The sequence below is a fragment of the Mytilus trossulus genome, chromosome 3 (assembly GCF_036588685.1).
Source record: "Mytilus trossulus isolate FHL-02 chromosome 3, PNRI_Mtr1.1.1.hap1, whole genome shotgun sequence".
Lineage (NCBI taxonomy): Eukaryota > Metazoa > Mollusca > Bivalvia > Mytilida > Mytilidae > Mytilus > Mytilus trossulus.
In genome coordinates, this window is record NC_086375.1 from 86,844,524 (window position 1) to 86,856,473 (window position 11,950).

Sequence of the window (11,950 nt, forward strand, 5' to 3'; positions counted from 1 at the left end):
AGTCGATCTCTAATAGACTTGAATAATGACTCCAATAAACAATCAAAAATTGACGTAGACTTAAATAATGACTCCAATAAACACCCAACAACTCACATAGACTTAAAATATGACTATAATAAACAACCAACAACTCACATAGACTTAAAATATGACTATAATAAACAACCAACAACTCACATAGACTTAAAATATGACTATAATAAACAACCAACAACTCACATAGACTTAAAATATGACTATAATAAACAACCAACAACTCACATAGACTTAAAATATGACTATAATAAACAACCAACAACTCACATAGACTTAAAATATGACTATAATAAACAACCAACAACTCACATAGACTTAAAATATGACTATAATAAACAACCAACAACTCACATAGACTTAAATAATGACTCCAATATACAATGAAGCATTCCAACAAACTGGATTGATGACTACAGTATATACAATCAAAATCTTCAATCAACAACTCCAACAAATTGAATTATTGTCTAAAATAGACAATCAACAACTCCAACATACTGAAAACATATCTGAAATAAACAATCAAACACTCCAACGAACTGAATACATGAATCAAATCGACATTCAGCGACTTCAACAAACTAAATTGATGACTTACAGCAGATTCCATTGAGTATGTAGCCAAAGATAATATATTTGGTTAGCTTGCTTGTAAGCTGAACCGTGAAGTCATTGTTAGGTTAGGTAAACTACCCTCCTTTCGAAGTAACATAGTCCAACAGACATATCGATTTGTTTTCTGTAGGACTGGTACTTTTGGTCTTAGAATTCATTGAAAAGTCTGAAACAATAAGTAGGGTAGTTTACCTAACATATCAATGACTTCACGGTTCAGCTAAAAAGCAAGCTAACCAAAGATATTACCTTTGGATACACATTCAATGGAATCCGCTGTAAATGACTATCAGCAACTTGATCAAACTGAATATCGGACTCAAATAGACAATTAACAACTCTAATAACAGATCAAATACATGACCCAAGTAGATATTTAACAACCCTAATAAACTAAATACACGACCCTTACAAACAATGAGCATTTCCATTAAACTAAATACATGACTCTAATAGACATAATTACACGAATCAAATAGACAAACAACTCCAACAAACTGAACAGACAAAATAGACAATGAACATCTTCAATGCACTTGAATCAATGACTTAAAAAAAATCATCACTAAAAATCATTATTAGAAAATGTTATTTTCATTTTCTAAAATATAAATCTGCTTTTCTTAAAGCTCTTTTTAATTGGGATTATTTACAACGTGATGTATAATGATTGTATACGTGCACAAATTCTTTATATATTTTCACCAGTCCAATATAACAGAAATATAAAATTACTTACGAACATTTTTACAACAATCGCGCTTTCCATGCGCATCATTGATTCAATTGAAAATCACTTTTCCGCCGTTTAAGATTTAAGTTTCATCTGATCGTGAAAATTTTCAGTGTGTGGACATGAAACTTGACAAGGACAGTTGTTAAGAACAACATTAAAATGAAATTTATGAAATATTACTGACGAGACATACGTTATTTAGAAGTGACGGGATTATATCTGCTTGTACTTATTTTATAAGGTAAGTACAAAGTGTACACAGCTATTTGCGTACTAACCACAAGGTTAAAACACGTTTTACGGGTTAGACACATTGGACATATAACAAATGAGGTAAGATTAACGACATAATAAGGAGGACTAGTCAAAAAAGGATTTATTTTGATCATCGTTTAAGTAAACGACAAATTCAAGGAGACTCATGCCATTTTAGTTCTCTGTTCTCTGTTAAGGTTTACAACATAATCAAGAGTAACCAAGAGTACTCATTATTGTGACAGTGTAACAGAATCAAAATGACTAATAGTTTTAAACTACTGATGGCTTATCATGGCTAAGATAATGTAATGGCAATGACTAAATCAAGAGGCCTATGACTGTCTTCAGTTTACAAGTCAAGACACTAGTAAATTAATTTCAGTCTTTTTAAAAATGGTACTTTTGGTCTTAGAATTCATTGAAAAGTCTGAAACATTAAATTTTACGTCTTCCTACGAGTAAAGCTACTTTTTAGACATTTTCTTGTAAAAAAATCAGTACGGTTCAGATGTTTTGATTGCCGTCAAATAAACTAATAGTAGATACGTGTATGTTTATTGTGTACACCAAATGCGCGATATGTCCACAAAAAACCTCACCAGTGACACTCAAATAAGAATAGTAAAAGTTCAGATCATCACGAAGTTTTAGAGAATTGGAAAACCAAATTTCGAAAGGTTTTGCCAAATACATGTTGATGCTGATGTTATTTATTTCTGGTGAAGAAAATCCTTGGTATTTCAAAGAATTTAGTTCTTTTTACAGGCGTTTCAGTATGGCAGGTGATTATTAACTACTGAACTCTCTGAACATAGACTAAAAATAAATCATCAATCTACGTACTAGTCTAAATAAATTTTGCACGCCAGGCGTAAGTTTTGTCTACGAAAGACTCATCAATGACCCAAATAAAAAAAAATGAAAAAGGCAAAATAAAATACGAAGTAGAAGGGCATTAAAGACCAAATTCTAAACAGTTGACCGATCTTGATTGACTGCAAGCCAATATTGTCTGTACTGATTTTAACGCATTGTCAAAGTCTGAAAATTAATTGAAAACTGATCTATGCTTAGTAGTTTATTGTTCAGTCTTTATGACCTGTTTCAGTTCAAAATTGGTTAACCAGTGAGAGGGCTTATAAGTAATGATGTAAATTCATTGGACTTGTGGTATTATGTAGGTTTAACAATTTTATGAATTACTATAACTGAAGTAAGATGATCGACAATCTATATCAGGAGTAATCCGAGTTATAGAGCTTAAAGTAAGGTGACCGACTCGATTAATAGAATAACCGTAAATGTGATACACTGTGTCTAACAGACTTACTACAGCTTAGATAAAATGACCGTTAGAGTCGAGATGACCTATGACAGTTTTAGTTAGGTGACAGAAAAAGTCTACAGGACTACGTAATCTAAAAGACTTACACTTAATACACTTTATATATAAAATGACATATATAAAGTGACAGATAAAGTCGAGTACACTATGCATTCAGGTGACAAATGAATACTTAAAGACAAAAGAATATTATAAAATAACAAATTTCAATTACAAATGTACTAGTATAATAAAAACACACAGCTTTTATATATGAACATATAATTGGTAGCACAATTCAGTCAATATCAAAATATAACCTAGCTAGTTGAACCTGATTAACATATGAAATAATACACTTTAGCTTAATAAAAATTGTCCAACGTTTATTATTACTACAGTTGCTTAAGGCAGCTGACAATACAAATATTAAAAACAGCATACAAATACCAGCAACAAGACAAATTTATTCTAAAATTAATACTGGAACTTGTTGTGATACAATGCCCCGAAAAATTACAAGTAACAAAATTGGTTCATCGGAAGCGTATTTTTTTATTTACTTTCATCAGGAAATCAAAATCACAATAATTTTCCATGTACCACTTTGCAACATTCAAAACACTGCACATTTATTAGGAGATACGTAATTACCCAATAATAATACAGCTATCAATATCAACATTGTATACACATCCAATATCATAATCACCACCGAAACCCGTTCAATACAAAAAAGAAATAAAAATGGGAAACAAGTGCATATAGAAAAGAAGACAAAACTAATATGATTATCGCATTTAAACTAAAGCAATAAATATCGAACCACATTACACATTCATAGAGGTCTAAACTTTATGGAATAAAAGATTGTTCAGAATTGTCTGGAAGAATGTTGGTTTTTAAGTGTTGACATAGAAGTATTAAAAAAGAAGTTTATTTGCTATTGTAAAGATTTTCTTCGTTTCAGATCAATGGCTAACAACAAACAAAATATCGAATCGTTTCTAACTTGTGTTGACTGTCAACAATACTTTGGGGAGAAAGGAAGATCACCTCACGTATTACCATGTTTACATACAGTCTGCTCAAACTGCTTGAAAAGACGGATAGAAAACCAGAACGTCAAATGCCCGGATTGCAACGAAACGTTCGAAGCAAGAGGAAATGATATCAGCGCTTTCCCGATTGATAGCGGTAGACGTCACGTAGTAGACTGTTACCGTGTGCAGAAGAAGTCTGCGGAATTCTATTGCAACCAGTGCCATCCTAACAAAGTGGTAGCTGCAAGTAGATGTAAAGACTGTGACGAATTCCTGTGTAAAACTTGCTCCGATGCACATAATCGTACAAAGTTAACCAAACGCCATGTTGTTTTATCTCTGGATATGTTGAAAGAATCACCACTAGAAGACTTCCATAATAAACTTACATGCACCGTAGAAGGACACGAGGGACAGCCATTTTCACATTTCTGTGAAAGCAGGTCTTGTAACAAACCTATATGTAGTTTGTGTTTAGTCCAATTCCATCAGCGAGATGATGGTCACGATGTAAAATATTTGAACGATGTATACGTAGAAAAAAAACGAATAGTTGAAAATAATCTTCTAGACATACGACACAAGAAAACCAAAGTGGATGAAGCCATAGATCTTTTAAATGATGAAGTTCAGAATCTATATTTGAAAGAGAGTTCAATTGAACAAGATATTGAACAAGCCTTTACAAAATGCTTTGATGTCCTAGATGAGCGAAAGGCAGTTCTAAAGCAAATGCTTTCTGATGTGTCTGGTAAAAAGAAGAACGATCTTGACCTCCAACTTGATGAACTTTCGACCAAGAAAGATTCAATAGATCAAGCTATTAAGTTTTCTGAAGACCATTTAGCTTACAGCAACGGAGCAGAATTCTTGATTATGAAGGATCAGATTATCAGTAGGACAAATGCTCTACGTGATCAACAGATAGACACTACACCACACACCACAGCGGAAATGGCTTTTGAGTTGGTAAACATGGAGGAAGAGTTCAGAGAATTTGGAAAAGTAATGGGTGACATTTGGGCAACAGCCGCATATGTGCCGAAGACAAGGGTTCAAACGTTCGATATTTCCATGGGTAAGGAACAAGTAGTTTTGATTGTCTCGCCTCACGACTCTCACAATCGACCAATCAACGAAAGCGGAATTGACATCAAAGTGGACATACTCGACTCCAAAGGAAAGCGTTACCAAGGTATTGTAGTGGATCATGGGAAGAAATTTGGCTCCTACAAAGTCTACTTTACTCCCGTACGTTCTGGAGAGCACAGAGCTTATGTTACAATGCTTGGTTTAACTTTATCAAAGGACGGTTTTGGATTTATGGTGAACGAAGACCTTACAGTGAAAAAAGCCGATCTTCGTATTAACCTTAAATCCACGTGTAAGCATAACTATTTGAAATATGTCATTATTAAAAATATTTGACAGGTTTGTATACAAGATAATTTCGCCTTATGTAGTATTGTTGTATTTTGATTGGATGAGAGAAATGGTATTTTTCACCAATTTTCTATGCATTTTCTTTACTCTGCCGGTGAATTTGTCCTAAGGGAATTGTACAAGTGTACAAGAATTTGGAAATTTTAAGGGTAAGTTGTGGAATGGTTATTTCTGACTATTTTGAACAGTTGTATTTTTCATGTTGACATATATCTATAACCATACATACTCTCCTTATTTTTATACTTCATAGTAAAGACTTGCGTGTTATTCGAGGACATATATAAAGAAAATACACTACGAATACACGATAAATAAATCTAAATTGACGCGGGTACGTAATGTTTTAATAGCATTAATCCTCAACTGTTTTCATTTTTACAGCGACCAAAACAGCTAGAAAATCACAACCTCTAATAGGAAAAATGTCGGACAGATCTACTGATATTAGAGTCACAAGTGGGATGATGAGCGGTAGGTTGTGTTTAAAACTACTGAAACATGGAAGATAACTGGTATTGTTCAGCTACAGATATAGACATTTTATTTTCAAGCTTGGCTTTTATTTACAAAACCCTATTTATCATTAGACTTGAGGTAGTACTATGTGATTCCATTAACGAAATTTTTCTAGATATTTTGGTGTAATGGTGTTTGGTTTCCACTTAGCATATCTTCTGGTTATATTTGTATTTTGTGTTATTTCTTTTTACCTTATCTTCTGGTTAGATTTGTCTTTTGGGTGGATTCCACTTACCTTACCTCTTGGTTAGATTTAGTGTGAATAGCGTGTGTTTTTCACTTTTCCTATCTCCTGTTACCACTTATCCTTTGTCCTTGTTATATTTGGTGTAATAGTGTGTGGTTTCAATAACCATTTATCCTGGCAAAGTTTGAAATTGTGTGGTTTCACTGACCATATCTGCTGGTAAAGTTTGATATTGTGTGGTGTCACTAACCACATCACCTGGTAAGATTTGATATTGTGTGGTTTCACTAACCGTATCTCCTGGTTTTATTTGACATTTTGTGGTTTCACTAACCGTATCTCCAGGTTTGATAAGATATTGTGTGGTTTTACTAACCATATCTGCTGGTAAGGTTTGACATTGTGTGGTTTCATTAACCATATCTCCCGGTAAGATTTGATATTGTGTGGTTTCAATCACCATATCTCCCGGTTAGATTTGCTATTGTATGGTTTCACTAGTCATATCTCCGGGTTATATTTGACATTGTGTGATTTAATTAACCATATATCCTGGTTAGATTTGAATATTATGTGTTTTTCACTTATCCTTTCTCCTTGTTAGATATTTACTGGTAATATTGTGTGGTTTTCACTTATCCTTTCTCCTGGTTAGATTTGAATATCATGTGCTTTTCACTTATCCTTTCTCTTGGTAAGATTTGTATTTAATGACGTTTCCACTTATCCTATCTCCAGGTAAAATTGTCTATTGCAAGGTTTCCAATTATCCTACCTCCTGCTTATATAAGGTGTAATAGTGTGGGGTTTCCACTTACCGTTTCTCCTGGTTAGATTTGTTTTGGTGTGGTTTTCAGTCGGTAAACATGTTTTTGCGAAATACGGTTTTTGAATACTAAATTACTTAGAATAAGCCATCATTTATATTTTAAACGACAATTTTTTCGTTTTTATATAGAATTGTCTATCTATATCATTCTATTATCAATGTATTAGTATCCTTTGAGGTTTCAAGGTTTCTATGTTTCAAATCAATTCCCATAAGTCAATTCGTTGTTATTACGCCAAAACATATTTTTATTTGCTGTATTCCATTTATAATTTCAGACACAGATGCCGATTCGAATGCAGACCGAAATTCTAATGTCAACGAATTTCCACCTTACAGAGCTGTAGGAGAAATTATTTGTATGTTTTAACATTTGTAGCAATAGTTTCTTTTCTTTCTAAAGACTTATTTAAAATTTTAATCTTGATACAATAAGGTCGCAGTTAAACTAGCGCAGAAAAGGTTAGTAAACATGGTAGACAGGTAGATATCTATTGAAAAGTTGTATATAACAAATTTTGAAGGAAATTATATACCCAAACTTTTTCTTCATCTTGCAAGTTAAGAAATTCTGCTTCACATGAACAACCGTAAAGCAAACACATTATATTGTAATCTTAGTGTTTATGACCATTAGTATTTACAGAAGACTTTTTAATATGGAACTATCCCTTTTCTTCGACAGTTTGTATTGTAGGAAACGTCATGAGTGGGAAAATTTTATGTTATTTTGTTTTTCTAAACAATGTGGATTTTCAGTTTTAACGTTAAAGCAATGCATATATATAAAAAATAATAAGCCACTTTTTGCAACAAGACAAATTCTGTTTGTCGATTTTTTTCCCCCGTCTCTCTGATTTACATACTTCAATAAAATACCTGAAAGTTAACAATTGAAATATTGTTATATTTTCAGGCCCAGAATTTTCGTTTGACCTCAAAAGCACGTATCATCAGTATGAACTTTCGGAAGATTATAAAACGTTGATCAACCAGAAGTCAAGACGACCACCATCACGTGATTTGTCTACTGCTTTCCAAAACTACAGAGGTACCATAGCAACGAAACCCCTGGGGAAAACTAACCAACATTATTTCGAATGTTCGGTCCACTTTTTCGTAAAGCGTCAGCTACGCCAAGATCTGATATTTGAAATTGGCATTGCACGCAAATCGGAAGTTGATATGAATTACACTTTGGACAATCATGCCCTTGCATGGACATTCTGTGCCCGTCGATGTAATATTTGCCGCACGATTTGTCTTCAGTGTTGGAACAATGGGCAGCGTTTGTTTCACACACCAGCAACAGAAAACTCTCCTCCAGGCACTACTCACAAAACAACATACGGGTTCCTGCTTGATACAAGGAATAAACAATGGATTGTTGTAGATGCAAAAAGTAGAAAGTTTATCTTTAGATTCAGAAATGTCGATGTTAGTCGACCTTTGTGGCCGACATTTGGAGTATACAATCCTGATCTTGTAAATGTTACTTTAAATCTTCGTTCCGGACGAGAGATAACAACAGTATTAGAGGTTCCTTTCGATTTATAATTAGATTGTTGACTCTATCATTGACAATTTATACGAACTACCGGTATTATATATATATTATATCCGATAATGTGTGATTTTTAAAGACATTTAACTATTTAAGCAATGCATCAATGTATTCAATAAACTGTTAACACAGAAATATTTCTCGCCTTTTAGAAACTTTGTTAATGCAAATATTGAAATAATATTAGCATTTACTTCAACATGCAAGTTATCCAAATTTTTAAAGTCAATGAATCATGACTGAAGATCAATTGTGATATAAATCCTTGGATATGAGATGTTCCAATGCTAATTCATCTGCACACCAAATACAATTGTCTTATCATAAATCTTTGCCTTTAAACATTCCTAAACACCAAAAAATAACTTGTGAACTGTGTAAAAAATCCAAACCTTTTTGGAACCATGATGAAAAATAGGGGCTACATAATCTCCATGGAAATGAGACTTGCAGTTGCCAATGAAATCATAGCCTTTATCCATTCGGAAAAAGTATCTTTCTCCTATTGCCTGAATAGAATCAATCAGTATTTTGATGTTGCATTTCCAATCGATGGATTTAGCCTCCCGATATTTCGAACCTTTGATGCGACTGTCATACAAGTGAGAGGTTTAGCTAGCTTTAAAACCAGGTTCAACCCACCATTTTCTACATGAGAAAATGCCTGTACCAAGTCAGGAATATGACAGTTGTTATCCATTCGTTTGATGTGTTTGAACTATTGAATTTGCCATTTGATTTGGGACTTTCCTTTTTTGAATTTTCCTCGGAGTTCAGTATTTTTGTGTTTGTACTTTATACATGTAGATAACACATTTCTCAGGAAAGTGTTATTGGCAATGTTGAGGTCACCGGTAATAACTTGGCCAGCCGGATTATATGTGAATACGGAAAAGGCACAGGTGCAGTCAGGAGGTTATGACTTGAAGTCGTGAATATTGAGATCCTAAAAAACGTGTTTGTAATTGAACATTTTAATTGCAATAGGTTTGGTCTAGGTATAGGAAATGATTGGTACAAACTGATCTTTAAACTATTGTGGTATTTTCGACTGAAACGATTATAATGAATGATATTGCCGAATTTCACGCCATTGAGACCTTTTTGGAAAAGAAAAAATTGAGAAAAGATCATTTCTCTTTTTCATTTTTTTCAAAGCGAACTGGTTTGATAAGTCTGTGACTTGCAATATCCGAAATGATAGCGTTAAGTTTGTTTTTGTTTGATTGAGGGTTTGTAACAGGGGTTTCCAAACATAAATTTAACAGATAATGAAGTTTTGAAAGGGGTAATGAATAAAGTTTCATGCGAATGTGATGAATACCTAACGGCTGTGTATATAAATGGCAGCAAGTCATTAATAGAGACATCATGCAGAGTATGTGATGTATATTAATGACGATGACTGCGTCTACGTTGAGGGGTAGAGTTGAAAATATTCATCACCGAGCTACAGTAAGGACTAGATAGAATACCTATACCATTAATTTTGGCATTGCAACCTTACTGTGTCGCAGTTCCATAGTGTTGCATCTAGCAGTCATCTTTTTGTCTACGGAGAGGAGTTGCATGATGAGGATTGTTAGTCCTGTGATATATTTTTTCGATTATGCAAACTGGCATAGAAACAATGGAATGATCAGGCTGATTAAAATGCTAGTTAACAATATCGCTTGCATTCAGGTTGATGTCTGATCTATGGCCACACATACGTTTGTTCATCTTTCCTTTCCGTTTCACCTACGTATACCTATCCGCAAGGGATACGCTCTATTCCCATGGTAGACGGCAAATTTCAAAAACTTGGCAGCCATTGGCTTCACATTTCGAAATGAGTGTTGTTCAGTCATCAAAATCAAAAATGTCTTTAAGGAGAATTTCACGATAAAAGGCAAATTATTATAAAAGAGCAATAACTGCAATAATGAGTCGACTGAAGATTGTAATAGCTTGCTGTTATTTTTTTCTATTCAAAGTTTCGATCTTTTTATCTATTTGTTGAAGATTTCAAGATGATAGCCAAATGCAAAAAAAAATTGAAAATCGTCGTTCAAGAGCAATAACTTCAATAAGAATTCGACTAACGATTTAGGTCAGTCATGCGGCCTTATTTGTAGATGTTGTCTTGCTGATTATTTTTGCTATTCAAAGTTTTAACACCACTTTCATCACAACTGTGCTTTGTCGATGCATCAGTTTTTATGGGTGGAGTGTCGGAGTAAAGGAGAGAATCCATGACCTGTGTTACGTTATTGATAGGAAGTTCGACCACTTGGCCACCGATGACCCCTATATGTTGCACTAACATAGTGTTGATCAAATTAGATATAGGAAGATGTGGTGTGAGTGCCAATGAGACAACTCTCCATCCAAATTAGCCTACATTAACTCCATTATGAATGTTCAGTTTTGTTGCTATTTTTCTTTGTCGCTGTTTTCACAATCTTCCATATAAGGACATGTGGTATGAGTGCCAGTGAGACAACTTGTTTAAGACGAAAATGTTTCCGGAAAATAAAATTTGAATGTTATTGAAATTCAGATCTTCCGTATTTTGCTTTATCGTCGACGCATATAGGCATCAAGACATCGAATGCTTTTTTAAAAACTAGATACCCCAATGATATGATGACTGTGGCCAAGTTTTATTTACGTTTGCCTAGTGGTTTCAAAGAAGATTTTTGCAAAAGTAAACGACGGATGTCAAGTGATGAGAAAAGGCTATGCTCGCTTAGCACTTTGGGCTTGTGTGCAAACAATGATTAAATGTTTTGATTTGTTTTGTAAACAATGTCGAGGACTCAAATAAAATGATATTTCATAAGATTTTAATTATGACTTGAAGTCTCAACTGTAAGTGAAGTCTTCCATCAGAGATCATAATCATTCATCTTTTGAGAGCTTCCGTTGGATATTAATGGGAGGAAGCTGCCTTTTTATTTTTAACTCTATGCGGTCCAGCCCTTTATTTTTAGACTTTTTTTTTTACATAAGGTAATTGACAGAAATTGTCATTCTGCCTCTTTTCTTTAAACTCAAATTTTATCCTAGCCCATTCGATTAACAATGTCGATTATCCTAAATGGATTAAGGTGTTATTTTTCAAAATTTTGGCAGCCTCTTCTTTCCTGTTGGCTAAAAAGTCAACATGTCTCAGTCTCAGCCTGTGACAAAACCCCTTTACAGCCTTAATTGGACTACATATATACCACATTTCAAACCCTATTATGAAAGTTTTTAAACAACTTTTGATATTGGCACAATGGAACTAGGAACTTCTCAAACATAGAGAAAGTAAAACTTCAGGAAAGTTAATTTTATGAAAAATAATGATGTCAAGTTAAAATATATTGTTTATGCAACCAGTTATAGCTAGAGTTTGAAAGTATA

The 11,950-nt window shown here is 33.6% G+C and overlaps 1 protein-coding gene across 1 annotated transcript; it reads left to right on the forward strand.

The window, feature by feature from the left end:
• The first annotated feature begins 1,440 nt into the window (after positions 1 to 1,440).
• LOC134712728 (E3 ubiquitin-protein ligase TRIM45-like) lies at positions 1,441 to 8,656 on the forward strand. The gene is made up of 5 exons (XM_063574566.1): positions 1,441 to 1,631; positions 3,943 to 5,399; positions 5,843 to 5,932; positions 7,275 to 7,355; positions 7,913 to 8,656. The coding sequence occupies exons 2-5, from the start codon at positions 3,947 to 3,949 to the stop codon at positions 8,551 to 8,553; spliced, it is 2,265 nt and encodes a 754-aa protein (XP_063430636.1). The 5' UTR covers positions 1,441 to 1,631; positions 3,943 to 3,946; the 3' UTR covers positions 8,554 to 8,656.
• Positions 8,657 to 11,950: the final 3,294 nt, after the last annotated feature.

Excerpts from the sequence above, each read along its gene's own strand:
- LOC134712728 (XM_063574566.1), top strand. The coding sequence starts at position 3,947 with ATGGCTAACAACAAACAAAATATCGAATCGTTTCTAACTTGTGTTGAC. Across the intron at positions 5,400-5,842 it reads TATTAACCTTAAATCCACGT|CGACCAAAACAGCTAGAAAA; the intron begins GTAAGCATAACT and ends TCATTTTTACAG. Across the intron at positions 7,356-7,912 it reads AGCTGTAGGAGAAATTATTT|GCCCAGAATTTTCGTTTGAC; the intron begins GTATGTTTTAAC and ends TTATATTTTCAG.